Source organism: Saccopteryx leptura, chromosome 8 (assembly GCF_036850995.1).
Source record: "Saccopteryx leptura isolate mSacLep1 chromosome 8, mSacLep1_pri_phased_curated, whole genome shotgun sequence".
Classification (NCBI taxonomy): Eukaryota; Metazoa; Chordata; class Mammalia; order Chiroptera; family Emballonuridae; genus Saccopteryx; species Saccopteryx leptura.
The window spans coordinates 56,798,283-56,825,375 of record NC_089510.1 but is presented as its reverse complement, the minus strand read 5'-3'; the positions used below and the strand labels follow the sequence as shown (position 1 = coordinate 56,825,375).

The window sequence follows — 27,093 nt, the reverse complement described above, 5'->3', positions numbered from 1 at the left end:
AAAGAATACCAGCTAACACTTGAACCATTAGTATATGAGTGTGTCTATTTTCTTTCTTAAATTCACTTCTCATTAAATGACATTTCCTATTTTTCATTTAAAAATTTTAATTTAAAAACTTAATTCTAGCCCTGGCTGGGTAGATCAGTGGGTTAGTGTTGTCCTGATACACAAAGATCGTAGATTTGATTCGTGGTCAGGTCACATACAAGAATCACTCAATGAATATGTAAGTAAGTGGAACAACAAATTCATGTTTCACTCTCTCTGAAATTAAAAAAATGAAAAAATAAAAACTTAATCTAAGAAATTATCCCTGAGATAGCAATTAATTTCAAGTTAAGATCATAAGACTGGCCTGAAATGTAGTGACACAGTGGATAAAGCATAGACCTGCAATGCTGAGGTCACCAGTTTGAAACCCCAGGCTTGCCCGGTCAAGGCACATACGTGAAGCAACTACTATGACTTGATACACCCCCTTATTCCTCTCTCTCTCTCTAAAGTCAATAAATCTAGAAAAAAAAAAATTTAAGACTGTTGTGAGCCTCAACACTTCCATCAGAAGGGATTAATAGGGAACTGTATAAAAACAAGTACTTAACCAAACACTTAACAACTTTTTCTCTTCTGTGGGATAAATCTTATTACCCTCTTATCCTCATTAATGTTATTGATTACAAGCAACTAATGACTCCCAATCATCCCTCAGCTTCTCCATTCTAATGCCCATGTGCCTTTGCTCATTCTCCTTTCTGGCCTTAATTTTTTCATATCTGTTCCCCCTCCCCTTCCCATATACAGTCTCCTTAATTTATGGCCCAACTCCCCAGTGAGCAATCTGCCTCACCAGCAGTACTTGGTAGCTTTTTCTCTCCCACACTTTTGTATGGCCCTGGAGATGAATGTTCTTTGGGCTTTTTTTTTTTTTTTTTTTTTACAGAGACAGAGAGAGAGAGTCAGAGAGAGGGATAGATAGGGACAGACAGACAGACAGGAACAGAGAGAGATGAGAGGCATCAATCATTAGTTTTTCGTTGCGACACCTTAGTTGTTCATTGACTGCTTTCTCATATGTGCCTTGACCGCGGGACTTCAGCAGACCGAGTAACCCCTTGCTGGAGCCATCGACCTTGGCTCCAAGCTGATGAGCTTTTTGCTCAAACCAGATGAGCCCGCGCTCAAGCTGGCAACCTCAGGGTCTCGAACCTGGGTCCTCCGCATCCCAGTCTGATGCTCTATCCACTGTGCCACCGCCTGGTCAGGCTCTTCTGGCTCTTTGAGGTCTCCATCTCCCTCCTCTGTAACTCTTGGGCTTTCAAACTCCCATCTACCTTTCTTTGTTTCAAACACTGATATAATCTCTAATGTTACTCATAATTCATGGTAATTTCAATAGCTACAAAGATGCTTGTTATGATTTCCTGATCTCTGAGGCTCTTGTCCTTGAGCCTACCTCAGCCACACACACACACACCTATGGCCACACGCTATACCTCATCAGTACCAATAACTGCAGCTTTTAAGTCTCAGTTGTACTCCACTGCCTATCTTTTCACTCCTAGTACTTCACATCAGTGATCCTTTGACTCCACTGGACCCAAACAAATCCTATTGATCATCCAGTGTCCATCATTCTTTTTATATAACTTCTTGAACTCTCGCATTCCACAGCATTCAGTGACTAAATGTGGTTAAACTCTGCCTACTCCTCCCCTGCACCTATGCAGTTAAGTGTGATGGAAGAAAAAGCTATATCCCTGCTGACTGGCATCACTAACCTCATATGGCCCTTATGCTTCCAGCATTCATACTAGATTTCATTCACTCTTCCCCACTCCTGTTTCTATTCTTGTCGCATTTCTGTAGGCTCCTCATGGCTGTGACAATTTCTCAGACTTTCCTTTCCTTTTGATGACCCTAACAGTTTAAAGAGTGATGTTCAGGTATTATATTGTAGGATGCCTCTCTATTGGAATTTGATGTTTTTCTCAGGTTAGGCAGAGATTATGGGTTTTGGGGAGAGAGACTGCAGAGTTAGAGTGCCATTTTCACTGCGTCATATCAAAGGTACATACTATCAACATGATTTAGGGCTGTTCTTGTTCACCTTATCAGCTAGCTGAGGTTGTGTGTCAGGCTTTAAAAAAAGTAAAGTTACTTTTTCTCCACTTTTCATATTGTGCTCTTTGGAGTCACTATGTGCAGCCTACATAAGGAGTGAGAGTTATGCTCCATCTCCTTCAGGGTGGAACTTTTACATAAACTATTTGGAATTCTTCTACATGTGCGATCTGTCTCTTCTGCCCCACTTACTTATTTATTCATCATTTTATATCAGTATGAACTCTTAAATATTACACTTTCAGTTATAATACCATACTACTGGCCTGACCTGTGGTGGCGCAGTGGATAACGTGTCAACCTAGAACACTGAGGTCGCCGGTTCAAAACCCTGGGCTTGCCCAGTCAAGGCACATTTGAGTTGATGCTTCCTGCTCCTCCCCACCTTCTCTCTCTGTCTCTCTCTCTCTCTGTCTCACTTCTCTAAAATGAATAAATAAGTAAAAATAATTCAAAAATTAAAAAAAATAAATAAATAAATTAAAAAAAATACCATACTACTTTGTTGCTCAAATTGGTGCACCCTGACTATTCTAGAGTTCAGTTTGGCTTCTGTGCCCCTTTGACATGCCCCCTCCATCAGTGTGGGCTTTATTCTTTAACTCAATGTTATTATTTTTAATAAAGAAAGTGAATGTCTTATTATTAAACTTTCTTGTTTTCCTGTGAAGCTGCTGCTTCACTGTATAAAAATAGCACCAGCAAATGCTGTATATTGCCAAATAAGATAGTACTGTTCATCATCTGATAACTAACAACTAACAAAAGCTCTCCTCACTGCCAGTCATCTACAATGGAAAAGATCATTAAGTATTTTGATCCAAATCTAGAGACAGATATAAGCAAGTTACAGTATTATATAAAGCTTAAGATAATGTTATACTTGAATTACATAATTTTTATAACTAGATTTTACCACAGATAATTTCATAAATTCTGAATATTATAACTGTAGCCTTGCCTAAAAATCATAGGATGCTGTGGAAAAGATGCATATTATGTTTATCTGCAATTATTAGAAAGTTAAGAGATATTTTCTTCCAGTAGCACTGTTATAGTTTCTTTTTCCATTGGTATTACTAAAAGTTGCTATTTAAAAAAATGTATTCATTTGAGAGAGACAGAGAGAGATTGATTTGTTGTTCTACCTATTTATGCATTCACTGGTTGACTCTTGTATATGCCCTGACTGGGGACTGAACCTGCAACCTTGACATATGGGACGATGCTCTAACCAACTGAGCTACCCGGCCAGGGCCTGTTTCATATACTTTATTTAAGGGGGTTCCATTTTGACTCTTCAATAGATTTTATGTGATTTCTCACATATTTCTTCACTAATTATCTAGGTCAGAGGTACTCAGTGTCATCTTAATCTGCCAACCATCTTCATAACAAGACTTGTTGACAAGTCCTGGATTTTCTGCAAAAGCTTCATTAATTTCAGTTACTTCTCCTAATAGGAAAGAGTTATGACCAGCTTTGACACTTTCCAAAGCACCAAACTCTTTTTGTTTGTTCAATTTTGTCCCAATTTCAGGCAGACTACATACAGTAAACATCATCTCCCAAAGCTTCCTGTACAAAAATGCTGATTTTCATTGTTATAGTACCATTTTATGTTCTTACCCATCTTTCTCTGAGTTTATACACCGGGAGCAGATCAGGGCCAGTGAGCAGCATCCTGACAGCACCCTGCCCCCCCCCCCCCAGGTTATCAGGAGTGTAGGGAGTCCCAGCACAACACCTTGGCTACTCCTGCTGGTGGGGGAGCAGCACTTTTATTTCTAATTCCTTTTTATCTTTTTAGCTGAGGTTTAGTAGCCATAACCCTTTCTTTAGTTATTTTAATGTTTAAGGGTTGATATAGCACACACCTTTTAATTATCACAATGCCATTTCACACACACTATAATTTTATGATTCTTCCCCTCCGCCTTATGCATTTGTCATTTTACATTTCATGTATGTTCTTTTCCTCACCATTAGTATTATTTTTAAAGTTTTATCTTTTAAAGGTATTTATATAAGAAAATCTTATATATTTACCAATTGAGTTACTATTTCTAGTGTTCTTAATTTTTTTGTATGAAGCCAATACTACAATTTCTTTCTGCTTCAGCTTTCTTTAATACTTCTTGTAGTGTAGTTCTGCTGGTGATAAATTCAATGTTTGTATGTTTGATAAAATATTTCACCTTAGTTTTAAAACGTATGTTGTCTGTAGAATTCTCAATTGACTAATTTTTTTCTTTCAAAACTTCATTATACATATATTAGAACACTTTGTCTCACAGTTCACTTATGCTATTTCATTTTTTAAAAATTTCATTCCTGGCCCTGGCCGGTTGGCTTGGTGGTAGAATGCTGGCCTGGTGTGTGGACATCCTGGGTTTGATTCCCAGCCAGGGCACACAGGAGAAGCAATCATCTGCTTCTCCAATCGTCTGCTTCTTGCTTCTCTCTCTCTCTCTCTCTCCCCCCCCCCCCCTCCTGCAGCCATGGCTAGATTGCAGAGAGTTGGCCCTGGGCACTTAACATGCCTCCATGGCCTCTGCCTCAGTTGCCAAGAGTTCAGATGCTGAGCAATGGAGCACCGCCCCAGATGGGCAAAGCATCGTTCCCTAGTGGGCTTGCCGGGTGGAACCTGGTTGGGGCGCATATGGAAGTCTGTCTTCTGCTTCTCCTCTCACTGAATAAAAAAATAAAATTCATTTCTGCCTGACCAGGCGGCGGCACAGTGGATAGAGCATTGGCCTAGGATACTGAGGGCCCAGGTTCGAAACCCTGAAGTTGCCAGCTTGAGTGTCGGGCTCATCTGGCTTGAGCACAGGGTCACCAGCTTGAGTGTGGGATCATAAAGATGATTCCAAGGTCACTGACTTGGCTGGAGCGCCACCCCCCTGCCCCCCGTCAAGGCATGTATGAGAAAGCAATCAATGAACAACTAAGGTGCCACAGTTGATGCTTCTCCTCTCTCTCCCTTCCTTTCTGTCTCTCACTAAAAATAAATAAATAAATAAATAAATTCATTTTGTTCATTCTTCCTTTGGATAGTTTCTATTATTATATCTCTGATAATTATTATAGATATAATTATCATCGATCATCTTCTCTGAAATGTATAATCTGCAATTAATCCAATTTCAAACATTTTTGAAATTAATTTTGAATTAATCCATTTCAAACATTAGTTTGTTATCTGTAAATTTAGTATTTTTAAAAAATGGACCTTCCAAATATCTCTACTTAACATCTGAAATGCAGTCATAAAAACTGTGTTAATGCCCTGTGTGCTAATTTTATCTGTATCAGTTCTGGGTCAGTTTTTCTCCTCAGTATGGGTAGCAATTTTCCTACTCTTTTTTCCCGCCTGGTAAACTTTGATTGGATATTTAGGTGCTGAATATCTGTATGCTGACAAATACTCCTGAGCTTTGTTCTGAGACATAGTTGCTTTGGAACTTTGGAATCGTTCCCTTTGGGTCCTATTTTTAAGATTTGTTAAGTGGGACCTAACAAATTTGTTAGACTAAGATTTGTTAGACTACAGTAGCATGTAGTCTAGGAGTAATTATTTCCTATCACTGAGTCAAGACTCTTGAGTCCTACTCCACATCCAATTAGAAGGTTTTCCATTCCAGCTGACAGCATTCCCAGCCCTGTGGCACCAGGCACCATTCTCTCCAATCTTCAGCCCTCAGTACATTCTTCACACAGGTGTGCCAATCTCAGGTGAATGTTCAGTGGGGACTTCCCGAAAATCTTGAGTCTTGTCTCTGAGAAGGTTTCCTCTCTCCTATACTCTGTCTTGTGAAGTCAAGCTGCCTTGGTCAACTAAGACTCTCACCTCCATAACCTCAACTCAAGGAATTCCTATGCCCCACCTAGATTCTCCCTCCCCATATATGGTCTGGAAACTCTCTTAAGACACTAAACTGGTGCAATTATAAGGCTCACCTTATGCCTTTTCTACTTTAAGAGATGACTGTTCTTCAGTCTGATCTCCAGTGTCTAGAAAACCACTGGTTCATATATTCCACTAGGAGGTTCATCTGGTCCGTTATCCCATCTTGACAGGAAGCAGAAGTTCCTGTTTGCTAAGTTCTCACCAATAATATCCACATTGCCAAATCCAAAGGTTAAGTTTCATTTCTCATCTTACTTGATTTAACCATAGTTTCTGACAAACTGATATCTCTATCAGTTTTTGGATGTAGATTCCAGGTCATATGTTTATTTAGTTTTATTTACTTCTCTGGCCATTCCTTTTTAGTCTCTTTTTCTGGTCTGACACATCAATTTGTAGCTATGGAATGCCTTGGGATGCAAACTGAATCTCTTCTATTATCTGCTATGCTCACTGGACCTGGTGATGCTACCTAGTCTCATAGCTTTATCAAGTCTTGATTTTCTATCTCTAGCCTGGATGACTTGCATATCCAACAGGCTATTCAACATATCCACTTGGATGTCTTAATAGGCATCTCAAGGTAACAAGTTTAAAGCATGTTAAGATGGTATCTTCTGATCTCCCACTTGCCAACCTCCCCTCAACTCTACCTGCACCCTTCCTCATTTCAGTTAAGGTAAATTCAACTTCTTCATTTAGTTATTTGGGCCCCACTCTTGGGGGGAGGGTTTCCTCTCTACCACTCACTCATGTAGGCTCTCCTTTTAAAATACATCTAGAATCCAACTACCTTTTCCCAACCCCACTGATACCATCCTAGACTAAGCTACCATCATTTCTTGCCTGGATTAACAGCCTCCTAACTGGCTGGATTAACAGCCTCCTAACTGGTCTTTCTGCTTCTGTCTTTGCCTCCCTTGAGCCTTTCTTTTCAACGAAGCAGCCAGAGTGATCCTGTTAAAAATGTAAGTAATGGCCTTGGCCAGTTGACTCAGTGGTAGAGTGCAGATGTCCTGGGTTCAATTCTTGGTCAAAGCACAAAGGAGAAGCTACCATCTGCTTCTCCACCCCTTTACCTCCCACCTCCCCTTTTTCTCTCTGCTCGTCTCCCACAGCCACGGCTTGATTGGCGCGCTGAGGATGCCTGGTAGAGACTCTGCCTCAGGCACAAAATAATTGCTCAGTTGTGAGCATGGCCCCAAATGGACAGAGCATCAGCTCCAGATGGGGGTTGCTGGGTGGATCCTGGTTGGGGATCATGCAGAAGTCTGTCTCTATCTCCCCTCCCCTCACTTGGAAAAAGAAGAAGAAAAAAAAAATAAGATCATTTCACTTCTCTACTCAAAAATGTCCAATAGTTTCCCCATCTTGCCAATGTAGAAAACAGAATCCTTACAAAGACATAAAGTATGACATGGTCTGGCCTCATTTCCTAACTATCTACCCTTTTCTTCCCCTGCTATGTGTTCACTGAATGCTAACTACGCTAGAATCCTTAATAATCTCTGAATACATCAGGAATACTACTATTTTAGGACCTTTGCATGTGCTGCACCTTCTGATTAGAATGTTCTTCCCTTAGATAACTGAGTATCGTCATTCTCTTACCTTCCCTGTTCAATGTCAATTCAGTAAAGATCTCCCCCCAAAGCACACTTTTGAAAATGAACACTCCTGACTTCCTGCCTACCAGTCTCAGTACTTGAGAGTCCATCATCATTTAATATATTCCATATTATTCTTACTTATTGTTTATTGTTTCTCTCCTCCTGCTATGAGGGCAGAAATTTTGGTGGTTCTTTTAGATAGTGCTTTCAATGGTGTCTACACAGAGCAGATACCTAAATCAATATTTACTGAACAAATCAATAAAATTAGAAGGTTTTAAAAACTGTTCTGAAAAGTATTCTAAAATTAATTACCTCTGTTAAAGTACTTTAGAGAGTGACGTCAGAGAAATGGCACTGTGAGGAGCACTCCTGATAACTCTCCCAAAAATTTCAACAAGTTCTATAATCAGAGACAGAAAAATCTATCCCTGGAGCGTCTGGAAGTCCCACACACTGAACAAGAAGGTAGGATTGAGGAAAAAGTTGGCTAAATATATAATCAACCCTGAAGGAAATAAGACAGAGAACAGAACACTCCATTTTCCTCACTAACCTGAGCAAGGGCTGCTTTCACTTGGAACTGAGAGAGAGAGGGGGCTGGAGGCGTGGAGGGAGCCTGGCTGGGCACAGACGTTCAAGCCAAGGAAAGAGTGTGTCCGCAGCGACTCAGTCCACACGAGCTAATGCCGGCGCCAGACTCCGGCAAAGGCGGGTGAGCGCGGCCACCATTACTCCCGATATCCTGGTCAGGGAGTGTGGACAGTGTGCGAGAGGTTTCTCCTGGCGCCCGGGTGCAGGGTCAGAGGCCTCTGTGTGGGCTGCCACCAGAGTCTCGGTGTGGTCCCTGCTCCCCCAGCAACAGTGCGCAGGGAGTGCGCAAAAACAAACTTCCCTATGCCTGGACTTCTCTGGGCGGGCAGGGCGCCTCACCAGCCATTCAGGCTAACATCCAGGGAAGAAAAAATACGGAAACGCTAGGGGGAGGTGCGTGCAGGAAGCTTGCAGACTGTCTCTGGAGCAGATCTGCGGATCCAATCGCTGAAATTAGCTTAACCCACAGTCTGCTCACCGCCCAACTGGCTTACGCAGTTCTAGTTGACAAGGTCTCTCTCAGATCAGTGATCTAAGATAAGAGATGTGATATTTTTTAGTGCCTCTTACTCTGCACGCAGGGGTGGGGGCAACTTCCTGTCAGCCAATACAGGGTGAAAAACACATTCCTACAGAACAAACTTCAGAGAACCCTGCAGAAGTTAGACAGGCTAGGCTGTAGGCTTTTTAACAAGGAAGAAGCCTGCAGAGAGCAATCCCACGGAACACTAAGGCAAATTTAACTAGATATACCTGGGGAACTGAACAGAAGTCAACACACCCCCTACCTGCTTAAACTGGTGGCTCTGATTGGCAGAGCTTTCATACTCAGGGCTGTGCACTAAAAAGAGGGACTTGGCAGCTTTTAAGACATCCTGTTCTGCAGCCAGCGACTAGGGCATCTTCTTCCCAGCCAAAACAGGTTACAAAGTGCAAAAAGCCTGGGGAGAGTGGTCCCACAGAGTGCTGAGGCATACTGGACACGCCTGGAGGCTCATAGAAAGACACCTTGAGAGCAATTGGCTCGCAGCCCCGCCTGATTATGCTGGCAGCTCTCATTGACAGAGCCTTACCCAGAGCCCTGCGCTGAGTGGGGATAGAGTGGGGATCTGCCAGCTCTTTGAGCCTCTTAATCTCCAGGCAGTGGCAGCGGCAACCTCAAAGCTGGATCATCAGGCTGCTAATTGAGGAAGGAGAGACTAGGAGAGAGGCTCCGGAAAAATAGACTCTCCCACTGTTGGAGCCTGCAAATGCTAACAAGCCCCAACTACCAAGAAGACGGAGGCCTAGTATATGACATTGCCATAGAGACACATCAACTGCAAATCTCTACCTAAGCGTGCCACAGGGGCAGAGCCTGGGGTACAGAGCCACCAACCAGGAAGAGGGAGAGGAAAGAAAAGGGAAGAAGAGAACCTCTCAAAATCAAGAAAAATCCAGTCTTTAACCATCTTTATAACTTTTTCCACTTTTTTTTTGTTTCTTTCATTTTCTTATCTTTATTTTTTTCTTCTTCCACCTTGGTCCTTTTATTCTCTGCTTGTCTTACTCTTTTCTCTTCATCTTAAACTACATTACCCATAAGTGTTACATTTCCCATTTTTTTTCTTTTCTTTCTTCTTTCTCTCTATGAGGGTTACACTCCAAAACCCTTAACTCTCTCCTTTTTTTTTCCTTTTTCCTTTTTCTCCCTCTCTTAGTTTCTTCTTTTCTCCTCTACTTTTCCTCTCATTTGATCCTCACTCACAAACAAATTATTTTATTTTGGATTCAAATTTTTTCTTTGTGGCATTTTGTGTGCTTTTTACTTCACGTTTTAACTCATTAGCATTCCCCCAAACCCCAGCACCTCATTCTATGTAGTTTTTGTTTCACTTAATACAATAGTATTTTTTTTGTTTCTCTCTTATCCCTTTCACTATATCTCACTATATCATCATTTACAAGCAAATTATTTTATTCTTGATCCAAATTTTTTCTGTTTTTGCATTTTGCGGGTCCCTACTACCTTTCTGCCCCTTTATCACTTCTCCCCAACTCAGGCCCTCTGTTATAGGTAGTTTTTGTTCCATTTAGCACAATATAATTCTCAGTTTTTCACGGTACTTTCTCAAGGAAAGAAAAAAGGAAAAAAAGAAATAATAATTTTTAAATTATTTTTATTGTCTTTTATTTTTACTTTTTATTCTTTATTAATTCTCATTAGTGGTATTAACAAAACCACTCTCAGATGCCACTAAGGAAAAGGAAATCGAGTATCATGGATACAAAAGACAGAGATGTAGCACAGATAGATGAGGAAAAAATCTATAGAAAAAAAATTTAATAGATTGGAAACCTTTGAGTTAAATGACAGAGAATTTAAAATAGAAATCCTAAAAATACTTAGAGATATACAAGAAAACACAGAAAGGCAATTTAGGGAGCTCAAAAAACAACTAAACAAACACAAAGAATATATTACCAAGGAAATTAAAACTACGAAAACAAATCAAACAGAGATGAAAAACTCAATTCATGAACTGAAAAATGAGATAACAAGCTTAGCTAATAGAACAGGCCAGACAGAAGAGAGGATTAGTGACATACAAGACAGGCAACTTGAGGCACAACAGAGAGAAGAAGAGAAAGACTCAAGAATTTAAAAAAATGAGAAAGCCCTACAGAAATTGTCTGACTCAATCAAAAAGAGTAACGTAAGAATAATAGGTATATCAGAATGAGAAGAGAGAGAAAATGGAATGAAGAACATATTCAAACAAATAATAGATGAGAACTTCCCAAGCCTGTGGAAAGAACTAAAGCCTTGAATTCAAGAAGCAAACAGAACACCAAGTTATCCTAACCCAACAAACCTACTCCAAGGCACATCATAATGAAACTGGCACAAACAACAAAGAAAAAATTCTACAGGCAGCCAGGGAAAAGAAGAATACAACATATAAAGTAGGCCTATTAGATTATCATCAGATTTCTCAGCAGAAACTCTACAAGCTAGAGAGAGTGGACCCCAATATTTAAAGTTCTGAAAGAGAGAAACTTCCAGCTTCCAGCCAAGAATACTATACCCATCAAAGCTATCCTTCAAATATGACGGAAAAATAAAAACATTCACAGAATACAGAAAAGATGAAGGAATTTATCATCAGAAAACCCCCACTTCAGGAAATACTAAAGGGGGTTTTCCAACCAGATACAAAGAACAAAACAAAACAAAACCACAAGTAAAAGCTCCACCAAGAACACAATAAACCAAATTTAAACTGTGACAACAAAAACAAAAAAAGGGGAGAGGACGAAGATTAACAGTGGCAAAGGACGATGGAGTACAGAAGCACTTATAAGATAGTGTACTACAATGAACATGGTAGGTACCCTTTTCATTACTTAATGGTAACCACCCCTGAAAAAACCACCACAGAAGCACATGACTTTAAAAGGGTAGTAATGGAGGAAAGAAGTATGAATTACAACCAAACAAAAACAAATGATCGAAAAACAAGAGAAGAATCAAACAAGATACAAAACTAACAGAAAGCAATATATAAAATGGCAATAGGGAACCCTCAAGTGTCAATAATTACACTAAATGTAAACGGATTAAACTCGCCAATAAAAAGACACAGAGTAGCAGCAGAATGGATTAAAAAAGAAAATCCAACTGTACACTGCCTACAAGAAACACATCTAAGCAACAAGGATAAAAACAAATTCAAAGTGAAAGGCTGGAAAACAATACTCCAAGCAAATAACATTAAAAAAAAAAGCAGGTGTTGCAATACTCGTATCTAACGATGCTGACTACAAGACAGCAAAAGTAATCAGAGACAAAAATGGTCATTTCATAATGATTAAGGGGACACTGAATCAAGAAGACATAACAATCCTTAATATATATGCACGAAACCAAGGAGCACCAAAATGTATAAGACAGCTACTGACTGACCTAAAAACAAAAACTGACAAAAATACAATCATACTTGGAGACCTCAATATGCTGCTGACGGCTCTAGATCATTCATCCAAACAGAAAATCAATAAAGAAATATTGGCCTTAAACGAAACACTAGAGCAATTGGATATGATAGGCATCTACAGGACATTTCATCCCAAAGTGACAGAGTACACATTTTTCTCTAGTGTACATGGAAAATTCTAAGAATTGACTATATGTTGGGCCACAAAAATAACATCAGCAAATTCAGAAAAGTTGAAATTGTACCAAGCATATTTTCTGATCATAAAGCCTTGAAACTAGAATTCAACTGCAAAAAAGAGGTAAAAAACCCCACAAAAATGTGGAAACTAAACAACATACTTTTAAAAAATGAGTGGGTCAAAGAAAAAATAAGTACAGAGATGAAAAGATGACAAATGAAAATGACAATATGACATATCAGAAATCCCTGGGATGCAGCAAAGCAGTGATAAGAGGTAAGTTCATATCACTTCAGGACTGTATGAACAAACAAGAGAGAGCCCAGGTAAACCACTTAACTTCACACCTTAAGGAAGTAGCAAAAAAAGAACAAAGACAACCCAAAACCAGCCGAAGAAAGGAAATAATAAAAATCAGAGCAGAAATAAATGAAATAGAGAACAGAAATACTATAGAAAAAATTAATAAAACAAGGAGCTAGTTCTTTGAAAAGATCAACAAAATTGACAAACCCTTGCAAGACTCACCAAGGAAAAAAGAGGACTCATATAAACAAAATCCAAAATAAAAGAGGAGAAATCACCACAGATATCAAAGATATACAAAGAATCATTGTAGAATACTATGAAAAACTATATGCCACCAAATTCAACAATCTAGAACAGCTGTTCTCAACCTGTGGGTCGCGACCCTGGCGGGGGTCGAACAACCAAAACACAGGGGTCGCCTAAAGTCATCGGAAAATACATATTTATTATACAATACATCCCCTGTGTTTTGGTCGTTTGACCCCCGCCGGGGTCGCGACCCACAGGTTGAGAACTGCTGATCTAGAAGAAATGGATAAATTCCTAGAACAATACAACCTTCCTAGACTGAGTCATGAAGCAGCAGAAAGCCTCAACAGACCAATAAGCAGGGAGGAAAAGAAAAAACTATTGAAAACCTCCCCCAAAATAAAAGTCCAGGCCCAGACAGCTATACTTAGTGAATTCTATTAAACATTCAAAGAAGACTTGGTTCCTATTCTACTCAAAGTCTTCTAAAAAATTGAAGAAGAAGCAATACTTCCAAACACATTTTATGAGGCCAACATAACCCTCATACCGAAACCTGGCAAGGACGGCACAAAAAAAGAAAACTACAGATCAATATGTCTAATGAATACAGATGCTAAAATACTAAACAAAATACTAGCAAATTGAATACAACAACATATTAAAAAAATAATACATCATGATCAAGTGGGATTCATCTCAGAATCTCAAGGATGGTTCAACATATGTAAAACGGTTAAAGCAATACACCATATCAACAAAACAAAGAACAAGAACCACATGATCTTATCAATAGATGCAGAAAAGGCTTTCGATAAAATACAACACAATTTTATGTTTAAGACACTCAACAAAATGGGTATGGAAGGAAAATATCTCAACATGATAAAAGCCATTTATAATAAACCATCAGCTAACATCATATTAAGTGGCATAAAACTGAGGACTTTCCCCTTTCAATCAGGAACAAGACAGGGTTGTACACTCTCTCCACTCTTACTTAACGTGGTGCTAGAAGTTCTAGCCTGAGCAATCAGACAAGATAAAGAAATAAAAGGCATCCATATCGGAAAAGAAGAAGTAAAGGTTTCACTTTTTGCAGATGATATGATCCTAAACATCGAAAACCCCAAAGACTCCACAAAAAGATTACTAGAAATAAACCAGTACAGTAAGGTCGCAGGATACAAAATTAATAGACAAAAGTCCACAGCCTTTCTATATGCCAACAATGAAACATTAGAAAACAAACTCAAAAAAATAATCCCCTTCACAGTTGCAACAAAAAAAATAAAGTGCCTAGGAATAAACATAACAAAGAATGTAAAGGACCTATATAACGAAAACTACAAAGCATTGTTAGAGAAATCACAAAAGATACAATGAAATGAAAAAATATTCCCTGTTCTTGGATAGGAAGAATATATATAATCAAAATGACCATATTACCCAAAGCAATATACAAATTTAATGCAATTCTCATCAAAATTCCAATGACATTTTTTAAAGAAATGGAACAAAAAATCATCTAGATTTATATGGAACTATAAAAAACCCCAAATAGCCAAAACAATCCTAAGGAAAAAGAATGAAGCTGGGGGCATTACAATACCTAACTTCAAACTATAGTATAGGGCTACAACAATCAAAACAGCATGGTATTAGCAGAAAAATAGACACTCAGACCAATGGAACAGAATAGAAAGTCCAGAAATAAAACCACATATATATGGTCAAATAATTTTCAATAAAGGGGCCAACAACACACAATGGAGAAAAGAAAGCTTCTTCAACAAATGGTGCTGGGAAAACTGGAAAGCCACATGCAAAATAATGAAACTGGACTACAGTTTGTCCCCTTGTACTAAAATTAATTCAAAATGGATCAAAGACCTAAATATAAGACCTAAAACAATAAAGTACATAGAAGAAAACATAGGTACTAAACTCATGGACCTTGGTTTTAAAGAGCATTTTGTGAATTTGACTCCAAAGGCAAGAGAAGTGAAGGCAAAAATAAATGAATGGGACTATATCAGACTAAGAAGTTTTTGCACAGCAAAAGAAACCGAAAACAAAATAAAGACAGCCAACTAAATGGGAGATGATATTTTCAAGCAACAGCTCAGATAAGGGCCCAATATTCAAAATATACAAAGAACTCATAAAACTCAACAACAAACAAACAATCCAATAAAAAAATAGGAAGAGGACATGAACAGACACTTCTCCCAGGAAGAAATACAAATGGCCAACAGATATATGAAAAGATGCTCATCTTCATATTAGAGAAATGCAAATCAAAACTACAATGAGATGCCACCTCAAAATCAAACCTGTTAGATTAGCTATTATCAACAAGACAGGTAATAACAAGTGTTAGAGAGGCTGTGGAGAAAAAGGAACCCTTATTCACTGTTGGTGGAAATGTAAAGTAATACAACCATTATGGAAGAAAGTATGGTTGTTCCTCAAGAAACTAAAAATAGAACTACCATATGATCCAGCAATCCCCTCTACTGGGTATATACCCCCAAAACTCAAAAACATTGGTACGTAAAGACACATGCAGCCCCATGTTCATTGCAGCACTGTTCACAGTGGCCAAGACATGGAAACAACCAAAAAGCCCATCAATAGATGACTGGATAAAGATGTGGTACATATATACTATGGAACACTACTCAGCCATAAGAAATGATGACATCAGATCATTTACAACAAAATGGTGGGATCTTGATAACATTATACAGAGTGAAATAAGTAAATCAGAAAAAACTAAGAACTGCATGATTCCATACATAGGTGAGACATAAAAACGAGACTAAGAGACATGGACAAGAGTGTGGTGGTTGGGGGGGGGGGGGGAGAGGAGGGGCACAAAGAAAGCCAGATAGAAGGTGACAGAGGACAATCTGACTTTGGGTGACAGGTATGCAACATAATTGAATGACAAGATATGTTTTCTTTGAACATATGTACCCTGATTTATTAATGTCACCCCATTAAAATTAATAAAAATTTATTTTAAAAAATTAGAGAGCAATAATACCAATTGCTGACAGAATGAAGAGGAAAAAAAAGAATACTTTAACTGTTTACTTGAACTGGAATCTTTGCAAGAAAATGAAAAGCATTCAGGAAAATAGAATTAAAATCCATGCCATCCACATAGGGTGCTTCCTACACATACCCATTACCTTGGCCTCTGGAGCCCATTTTATAGCATATCCAACATACTTGGATTAAAATTTTTTTAATTTCTGGCAATAATTTTGTAGTCACAAAGCAATTTAAAATCACCCTTTTAAAGTATATAATTCAATGTTTTAGTATATTTACAAGGTTATATAACCATTACCACTTCTAATTTGGGAACATTTTTATCCTTCCATAAAGAATATCCATGTGCGCCCTGGACGAATAGCTCAATTGGTTAGAGCAGGGATCCCCAAACTTTTTACACAGGGGGCCAGTTCACTGTTCCTCAGACCGTTGGAGGGCCGAACTATAAAAAAAACTATGAACAAATCCCTATGCACACTGCACATATCTTATTTTAAAGTAAAAAAACAAAATGGGAACAAATACAATATTTAAAATACAGAACAAGTAAATTTAAATCAACAAACTGACCAGTATTTCAATGGGAACTATGGGCCTGCTTTTGGCTAATGAGATGGTCAATGTGCTCCTCTCACTGACCACCAATGAAAGAGGTGCCCCTTCCGGAAGTGCGGCGGGGGTCGGATAAATGGCCTCAGGGGGCCACATGCGGCCTGAGGGCCCGTAGTTTGAGGACCCCTGGGTTAGAGCATTGCCTGGAAGCACAGAGGTTGCCAGTTCCATCCCTGGTCAGGGCACATACAGGAACAGATTGATATGTTCCTGCCTCTCTCCCTTCCTCTCTCGCTAAAATCAATAAATTTAAAAGAAAAAAAAAAAAGAATATCCATGTGAATTAATAGTCACTCTCCATTCCCTCCTCTCCTTAGTCCCTGAACACCATTAATCTCTTATTTCTACAGAAATCTATGAAATACATGCAATCAATCCTTATTATGTACAGATTCCACATATGCAAATTTACCTACTCACTGAAATTTTATCTCCAAAATCAATACTTTCGTTGCTTTTGTGGTCATTTGTGGACATGTGCAGAGAGGTGAAATGCATAATACTGAAGAGCTATCTCTAGTGTCCCTAAGTGCAAGAAGTCTGTGATGTGTTTGATACGCTTCACTCAGGCATGAGTTATAGTGAGGCTGGCCTCGAATTCAATGTTATTCAATTAACAATACATGTGAAACAGAGTGTCTCTGAACAGAAACACATATAAAACAAGGCTGTGTATCAATCAGATGACAAAAGTATTGTGACCAGAGATTTTTAAGAACCAAACTCTGTACACCCCTCCCCTAAAAGCAATGGTTCAGCATTCATTAACTCAGTGTCCGGGGCTTTACAGAAGCTAACTACCGCCAATAAGAACCAAATGTAAATAGACTCATACAATATGTAATTTTTTGTGTTTGACTTCTTTCACTTAGCATAATGCTTTTTTAAACTTTTTTTTTTTTTTTTTTTTACAGAGACAGAGAGAGAGTCAGAGAGAGGGATAGATAGGGACAGACAGACAGGAACTGAGAGAGATGAGAAGCATCAATCATCAGTTTTTTGTTGCGACACCTTAGTTGTTCATTGATTGCTTTCTCATATGTGCCTTGACCATTGGCCTTCAGCAGACCGAGTAACCCTTGCTTGAGCCAGTGACCTTGGGTCCAAGCTGGTGAGCTTTGCTCAAAGCAGCTGAACTCACACTCAAGCTGGTGACCTCGGGAGTCTCGAACCTCGGTCCTTCCTCATCCCAGTCCGACGCTCTATCCACTGCGCCACTGCCTGGTCAGGCGCATAATGTTTTTAAGATTCAATGTTAGCCTGCCCAGGTGGTGGTGCAGTAAATAAAGCGACGGATTGGGACACAGAGGACCCAGGTTCAAGACCTCGAGGTCACTGGCTTGAGCGTGGGATCATAGACACGACCCCATGGTCGCTGCCTTGAAGCCCAAGGTCGCTGGCTTGAGCAAGGGGTCACTAGCTCTGCAGTAGTCCCCGGTCAAGGCACATATGAGAAAGCAATCAATTAACAACTAAGGTGACACAACAAAGAATTGATGCTTTTCATCTCTCTCCCTTCCTGTCTGTCTGTCCCTATCTGTCCCTCTCTCTGTCTCTGTCAAAAAAGAAAAAAAAGATTCAATGTTATAGGTATCTATACTCCATTCCTTTTATTATGGCTAAAAATATTCCATTATATTTTTATGGACACATCACTTTTTGCTCATCTATTCATCAGCTGATAAAAATTTAGGTTGTTTCTACTTTTTAGCTATTATGAATAATATGCTGCTATCAACATTTGTGTACAAGGTATTTTGTGGATATATGCTTTTAATTCTCTTGGGTATATACCTAGCACTGAATTGCTAGGTTATATGTTAACTCAATGTTAATTTTTAGAGGAACTGTCAAATTGTTTTTCAAAGTGCTACACACACCCTTTTACCTTTCCACTAGCAATGTACGAAGGTTCCAATTTCTCCACATTCTCACCAATAGTTATTATTGTCCATCTTTTTTATTACAGTCATTCTTGTAGGTGTGAAGTGGTGTGATACTGAGCCATATATGGTAATTTAAAAGTAGAAGAAAAAAGGTAAAGAAACAAAAGGCAGAAAAGAATGGAGGGAGGGAGGGAGGGAGGGAGGGAGGGAGAAAAGGAGAGGTGAGAGGACACAAGGGAGGACGAAAGAGACCCCAAAACTCTCCACCCTCAGCTGCTGAATATTTAATTGTTTAAAGTCTACTGACCTCATCTGTATATCAGGACCCTCACTCTTTTGTTTGAATACAGGCTTTAACATTGCCATCTACACAGCTTTCTCACAGATGTGATCTTGCTTTCCTCTTCTCTGTACCTAGGGGTACCAGAGGCCAAGGTTCAAAGTTGATAACCTGAAGGGTATATCTAGGGACCCTTAACTCTGTTGAAAAATGAGGAAATTCTTATGTGCAAAATTAGAAACCATTCAACTTACTAAAAATCAACAAACTCTTTACCTAACACATTCAACTCAACCAAGAACCAAAAGATTTTCTGCCGAATGAGAGAAACGACCAGGCTTTATCAATGCATCTGAAATTCTTGGCTAGGGCCTGCCATAGCAGGTATGATCTAATGTTTTAAAGAAAAGTAATTTTCTTAAAATAAGGCTAGTGTTTGTCTTACCCTCAAGGGATTTTCATTGAGGTATGGAGGCTCTCCTTCTACCATCTCAATAGCCATGATGCCCAGAGACCATATGTCCACTTTAGGGCCGTAAGCTTTCCGTGTAACCACCTCTGGTGCCATCCAGTATGGCGTGCCTACCATGGTGCTTCGCTTGCTCTGCTCAGGGGTGATCTGAGCACAGAAACCAAAGTCAGCTATAAAACAAAACAAAACAAAACATCTAGAGTTAATGGTGTCCATGGAAGATTTTATCGAGCAGTTCACGTTAGATGACTTAATTAATTACATTTGACTACTCAGCCACTTATTCTCTAAGACAGTATTAACAAAGTCAGCCACAATGTGTTTACAAATATTCTAATGGTACATACTCTCATGTTTTTGCTTTTACTTCCCACAAGCAGAGAGCAGTTATCGGGTCTTTTAGTCTAAATAATTAATTCCATCCTAAAGATTTTAATAGAATTGAAAAAGGTCTAAAAGAAAAAGTCACCAAAAGTGAACATCAAAACTAAATGCTGTAAATCAGGCAAAGGTCAGGAAATGGTAACTACTTCAGAAGAAAATAAACAGAGCTAATTACCAAACATCAGACTTAGCATAGAAAAGAGCATATTTAACTGAAAATGGACCCTACAAGCTGCTCACCAGCATTACTCCAACCATCTCATCTTTATTATATGCGGCTTAAGTGTCTGTCGCCGATAGCTTATTGGTTGCTTGCGTAACTGTACTAGCCAATGGGGTGAAGTTGCCACGGCTGAACGCAAATTGAGCGGGTCAGGGGGAAGGTGAACATTTGTTTGCATTGGCAATCATCTGTTTTACATAAAAACTACGTCTTAACGTAATTTCTTTTAAGAATGCCTCCTAGAAAATACAGCACTGAAGAGGAGAGAAAAGGAGCTAAAGCTGCACAAAAACGGCTTTCTTGACAAAAAGAAACCACTGAGCGGAGAAAGACAAGGCTTGTTTCAGCCACAGAGCAAATGCGTCTTTCTCGGCAAAATGAGATCGATGAGCATAGAGAAACAAGGCTTGACTCAGATGCAAGACAAAAAAGCCTGTCTCGACAAAATGAGTCCCTTCAACAAAGGCAGGAGAGAAATGCAAAAAAAACGACAGAGTAATGCTGACCGAAACGCAAAAAGGATTAAAACATTTAAATCACCTTTATTTATTGAGCTAGCGGTGGCTCTTAAGAAATGTACCGCCAGTGGTTTCCTTCATTGCACTCTACTTTAAGCAATTAAGCAAGTAGAATGGGGAAACCCCGTGGGGCACTAAGCAAAGGGGCGTCCTCGCCGCCTGCCCTGGGTAATTCAGTTTGAATTAGCAGACACCTTTGCACAAATCATTTTAATTACAATTTATAATATCTAGAACAGCGGTCATTTCGTATGACAGCCGGGCTTTCTAGTAACTGAGAAGCACAATGCCTAGTTTAGTACGTACTCTTAATTTAGTGGAAAAGTCAGGATATAAGAATCTTGAATATTTTCCTCCTTTCAACTGTTAAACCTATTCTGTTGTATATGAGAAAAGAAACAAACGGATTAAATAACTCACCTAAAATTATTCAGCACGTATAGCAGATCTGCTATTTAAATACAAGCTGTCCAGTTGAGAGTCCATACTCTACCATTATTATCCTTTCCTCTCCATATATTAATAGCAAAAGAGGTTTTTACTTAAAGAAAAGACAGAACATGATAATGACAAGTAAATATTATTTGTTCATTTGTTACTCACTAAGTTTAACTGATCCTTCCATCCCCAAAAGCACATTGTCACTTTTGATGTCTCTGTGGATCACTTGGTTAGCATGTAAAAACTCCAATGCCTGTAAACACTGAACAGAAGAATAAAACCAATCAATGAAACAGTCTCTGAAAAGTCTAAAGGAGGTTCACATACAGTACTTAATGCCCTGAGCATTGCATCTAGTATCCACAAAAGACACTTCAATACTTTAGAAAAAACATCATTTCACGTGCAAAGTTATAAAAATAAGACACCTTAATTAGAGCCCAGTCTCCCACCCTCTGGTCTTACCCAGAGATAATTATTAAATGATGCTTTAGCTAGTCCTATCATTCAGTCTTCAATATTTTCATTTATAAAATGATGGGTGGGTCTGTATGATTTGTAGATCTTTTGAAGTTTAAGTGCCTAAAGATATAAACCACTTGGTAACATACACAAGGCTCTTTAGAAATCACATCAATGGTGAAGGATAAACTTGTGATTATTTTCCTATGAATTTCAGATATTCAAGTCTAATCAATGTGCAATGAAAAGGGGGTAAGATCCTGTGTGGTCTGGTTCTCTCTAGCTGTTCTTCAATGTGATGTAAGATTTTTACTTCATTTCTTCTACGGTGGATTTTACATAAAGTTCTATCCACAACCTAGATGCCAATGTTAAAGGAATAACTTTCTTCTTATGCTAATGTTTCAGAAAGCACTCAGTACAAAGTAAGAAAAAACTTCTCCTCCCTTCCTTAAATAAAAGATTAGATTTTTAAAATCTGCTTGTTCCTATATTTTAAAATATAAACTGTGTATAAATTGTAAACTTGAAAAAAGTTGTTTTTATTTCTTACCTCCATCAGAGTAGAACAAAAAAGTCTGTATACCATTAAGTGTAGAACAACAACAAAAAGTCTGTACATCATTCAAAATATTTTACTATTCGTTCAAGGAAAAAGCAGGTATGTATATTAATTAATACACTACATTTACCAAGCATTTAAAAAGATTCCTGAAAAGAACAAATTCCCAGAAAAATACTTGAACAAATAGAAACAAACATCCCAATGAAAGGAATTTCTAAAACAGTTTTTATATCAATTATCAAAAACTATTAGAAAAACAAATTAAGGCCTGACCAGGACGATGGTGCAGTGGATAGAGCGTCAGACTGGGACGCAGAAGACCCAGGTTTGAAACCCCGAGGTTGCCAGCTCCAGCGTGGGCTCACTAGCTTGAGCACGAGTTTCTAGCTTGTGCATGGGATCATACACACAACCCCATGGTCGCTAGCTTGAGCCCAAAGGTCGCTGGCTTAAAGCCCAAAGTTGCTAACTTGAGCAAGGGGTCATTTGCTTTGCTGTAGTCCCCCCTCCCCCCGGTCAAGGCACATGCGAAAGCAATCAATGAACAACTAAGATGCCACAACAAAGACCTGATGCTTCTCATCTCTCTCCCGTTCTGTCTGTCCCTATCTGTCCCTCCCTCTGACTCTGTCAAAAATTAAAAAAAAAATTTAAATGAAATATAAATAAATTCTTAAGTTAAAAAAAATATTTATTTATTTTTCAAGAGAGAGGAGGAGAGGGGGAGAGGTGAAGAGAGGAATATTGATCTGTTCTTGTATGTGCCCTGACCGGGATTGAACTGGCAACCTCAGCACTACAGGAAGAAGTTTCAACCAGTGGAGTTATCCAGCCAGGGCTCTTAAGTTTTCATCAGCTTTCTTTTTTAAAAAAAATTTATTTATTTATTCATTTTAGAGAGGCAGGGAGAGAGAGGGAAGGGCAGGGGGAGGAACAGGAAGCATCAACTCCCATATGTGCCTTGACTGGGGAAGCCCAGGGTTTGAACTGATGACCTCAGCATTCCAGTTCAATGTTTTATCCAGTGTGCCACCACAGGTCAGGCTAGTTTTCATCAGCTTTTAAGTAACCAACATTTTTTGTTAAGGGATATGTTAAACTATCATATTCATTAACAAATTTAAAAAATACAGATTAAAAAATATTTTTGAATTGATTTTAGAGAAAGGGAAAGAGAGAAACATTGATTTGTTGTTCCACTTATTTATGCACTCGTTGCTTCTTGTGTGTTCCCTGACTGGGGATCAAACCCACAATGTAGGTGTATTGGGATGACACTCTATCTAAATGAGCTACCTGGCCAGGGCCCTTAACAAATTTCCTTACCAACTAAAACAACCCCTTAGTGAAAAATAATTAAATCAACATTAAAATTTTCAAAGAATACTTTTTAGAACACCTTTAAAAAGCTGTAAAAGGAAAACATCATTATGTACTGTTCTTTTTTTTTTAAGTACATTTCTTAAAACTAGGGATAGTCTAACAAATAAGGGCTTAGTACAGAAGAAGCCACAGGATTTCCTAGGCAGGGCTGCTTTGTCCCTCTAGAAATGTTATAGGAAAGGAATGAGCCCAGGCAGGATTACCTTGGCTTACTGGAAAGGCAGAGGATAGAAGAAAGAGAGAGCCTAAGCAGAGCAGCTCTGGCTCTCTAGAACTATTAGAGAAAAGAAGTGAGACCAGGAGGGATGCTTTGGTTCACTGGAGAGTCAAAGAACAGGGGGCCTTGGAGATGGGGTTAGAGGGTTAGTCAAAGAGGAGCTGCTATCTACTGATCCCCTGGTTGCAAGTCTCATCATGGGGACCCTTAGAGTTTAGGAGAAGCATGCCTGAGAGGGAAGAAAGGTATGAGTGTGCTCCCAGAACGGAAAGCATCCATATGTACTGTTCTTACAGGAACAAAGTTGCTAATTCACTTATGCCTCACTGTAAAAATGCTGTGAGCCAAATCATAGAAAACACAATAGTCTTAAGAACTTTTACAATTTTGCCTGTTGTGACAATAATCCCTAAGATATTTATAAGTGATATCACAGTTTCAATGACAGTAAGCAAATCATTAATCTAAGTGTCATCTGTAGAAGAACTTAGATGGAAGAGGGAAGGCTTTTTTGACTTAGACACAGGCAATCTGGCAGAACTTAAGACTTAAAAGCAAACAGTATGTCTAGTAACTCATTAATAAATATCAAGAAACAACCAGTTTCTTCACCTTCAATGAGATCAATAAAGCCAGAAGCAGATGTATTAACATTTAAGATGAGAATGTGTCCTGCTTTGCCCGGAAGTCCTTGTTTCCACTGTTGAGTGGTTTCGTAAAAAAACATCCTGTTTGGACAGTGGATTATAATGATCGCCCCACTGAAATTCAGCTGCGAACTGCACTCTTCAACGGTCCATGCTTCATTCTAGAATTATCTTACACAGGAAGGAAAGAGCTGAAACTCATGTAGGATGAAATGATATGGAAAAATCTTGCAGAGAATGTGTCTAGATAGAAGTGTCTGATACAACAAAATTTACCTGTGCAAAAACACTTTCCTTTTTTCATCTCCTGCTAAACATATCACCCTAACTTATCAAAATGGGAGCAAACCCACCTCTCTGCATACAGCAGCAATCTGTGCTTCATCCATGCAGGTTTCTGTTACAACATCAGTAAGTGATCCCCCAGCAAGGTACTCCATTACTACAAACAATTCATCTCCCACCAGGTAACTAAAATAAGAACACACAAAATACACTCACTTTTTTTTACTTTTTCTAAACACATGGCACACTCTACATCAAAGAATTAAAAGTTTAGGCACCCTCATTGACAAAACTAGAAAGCTGACAGCTTTGAAGCTAGGAAAACAATGGCAAAGCTGCTATGTAACAGCACAGAAAAATAACAAAGGGTCATTATGATTTTCCCAAACCACTTTAAAGTCTGCCCACCACTGTAACTTGAGTGTATAGGCAGATTCTCTCATCCTGTTTTACAGATGAACAGAGAACAGCTTGGAGAGGGTAAGTAACTCATCTTCGATCACAGAGCTAGTAAGTGACAAAACCAGAATCTGAAGCCAAGTATAAACTGATTCCCAAGCTTACGGCTCTTCTTTTCTTTTAGCATCCGATATCTTTTCTTTTTCATAACAAGGTAGGATCTGGGGTTGGTTTTTGTAGCTGCAGGTGGCCCGCTGGCCTCTTGTAGGTGCCGAACTTCGGCCCTAGCAATCTTGCATTGTGCAGGTTGGGTGTGACTGAGAGGGTTCCGGGGCCTTGCCGAAATGCCTGTACTCCTCTCGGTCCTTGCAAGGACCAGAAAGTAAAGCAGTGCCACAGCCCTTGGGGAGTCCAAGGCTAGCTGGTCAAAGGTGAGGACCTTGCCCCCAGCCTTGAGGATATGGCTCTGGATGCAGTTTCTCACATGAAGAAAACACACCTTCATTCTGGACACCTCTTGCACACAAACATCATCAGTCATAGCCCCTACAACCACAGTGCTTTTGCCCTCCCGGCCAGAAGCTTCACTTTCCAAATTATCCTTGAAAGGGACAGAGGAGGTTGGTTGGTGCGATTCATAAACAGCCTCTTGGATGAAGGCAGCGTTGGTTCGTCCTGTGTGGCTTAACCAACAGTCTTAGGTAGATGTCCCGGCTCCTTGCACTGAACCTTTCTGTCTTTGTGATGGCAGATGTTGACTCCCATGATGGTGCCTTCTGCTCTACCAGGTCCAGAGAGCTTATGGCTTTTCTTGACCACCATAATCTTACTGACTTAAAATACTATTTTAAAATCTACCTGGATAGTTTATTTCTATAAACATGGTTCCCATTATTAGGGCTAAAGTCTATACACATAGTTGTAAGATATGCATTTTAACATTAATTCCTAAATTAAATGAGGTTTTAACAGACATACTATTTTCCCAGGATAACATTGAAATAAAAATTCATCTAAAAATTTAAAAACTGTGGCCCATCACCTCTGTTAGTCAAGATGTGAATCACCTTCCCTTAATGTTTCTGTTTCTGAACATTTGTAATTATATGAGCACCAGCAGCAATGTCCTTCATTTAACTCTCAACTCTCTTCTTTCCCTTGCCAAGAGACATCTATGTAGAAAAGGACCGGGTACACTGTAATGTGCTATTTTTATCTCTCCTCCTTCAAGCTTATTTTCAGCATTTACAAGCTAGACTAACTAAAGTGGCTATCCCTCAAAGTCATGAGACTGAAAATTTCCACGTTTTGTCCTAATGCTTAAGAAATATTCATATTTACCTGTCTAAGAAGTTAACTATGTTGGGATTCTTTAATTCTTTCATCACCAGAATCTCATTAATGATCAATTCCTTCTTTGGCTGTTTCTGTAAATTAATCTGTTTGATAGCAACCTATAATGGAAACAGAATTTTTAAAAAATCAGAACAAGTTTCCTTATTCTCTTATAAAATTACAAATACCAATTAGTTAATAATTTAATTTATTGTATTTATTATATAATAAAATAATTTAATAGGCAGTACACTTTTATTTTCACATTGTAATACACAAAGCCCAAATATTTAGATTTTTCTTGAAGGTGGTAACAAACCCAAGGTCAGCCCTATGCCAGGAATTCTCTTTTCATTCTAAGCTGGGAAAATATTTTTTAAAACATTTGCTTATTTATGAAACAATGGCATCAATTTCTTCTTTTTTTCCTCTTAATAAAAGTGCTATAAAACTACATAGAATAATTCTTTCAACATTTTAAAATGAAAAAGAGATTCCTATTGATTATTCACAGGTTTATCTAGTTTTCTCATATACTAAAAGTTAGTAACACCCAGAACAATGAAAAGTAGCTTTACCTCCTGTCCCAATGCCACATCAGTAGCAGTGAAAACTGTGCCAGAAGCCCTAGGGGAGAAAAGACACAAGAGATTTAAGATTTCTAAATCACTACCATTTATGACATCCAAAGACTTCATACTTAAGGATTAAACACCTAAGACTTACCATCTTTAACCACAGTGAAAACAAAAACAAAAGGGAAGAAAATAAGAAAAAGAGGCAATCCTTGTGGCCGAAATTTATGTCAGAAATTTGTGGCAAATTTCATACCTACATTTTTGTAGGATGAAACACCATCCTGAAATAAATGCATTACTTATTTATAAAAATTTAAGGATACCACTCATAGAATACTGTAAGTGCTCAATGTCAGCAGTCAAAAGAGATATCATCTGTACACCTA

At 38.7% G+C, this 27,093-nt stretch overlaps 1 protein-coding gene across 1 annotated transcript in view; it reads right to left on the bottom strand.

Annotated features, from left to right (window-relative positions):
- PAK2 (p21 (RAC1) activated kinase 2) overlaps positions 1 to 27,093 on the bottom strand; it is a 110,003-nt gene that overhangs the window by 8,041 nt on the left and 74,869 nt on the right. Inside the window, exons 9-13 of the mRNA XM_066348048.1 lie at positions 26,708 to 26,756; positions 26,136 to 26,248; positions 24,464 to 24,581; positions 20,999 to 21,098; positions 19,244 to 19,440 (exon numbers count right to left, since the gene is read on the bottom strand). Coding sequence (XP_066204145.1) covers positions 19,244 to 19,440; positions 20,999 to 21,098; positions 24,464 to 24,581; positions 26,136 to 26,248; positions 26,708 to 26,756 — 577 coding nt within the window. The remainder of the gene's footprint in view (positions 1 to 19,243; positions 19,441 to 20,998; positions 21,099 to 24,463; positions 24,582 to 26,135; positions 26,249 to 26,707; positions 26,757 to 27,093) is intronic.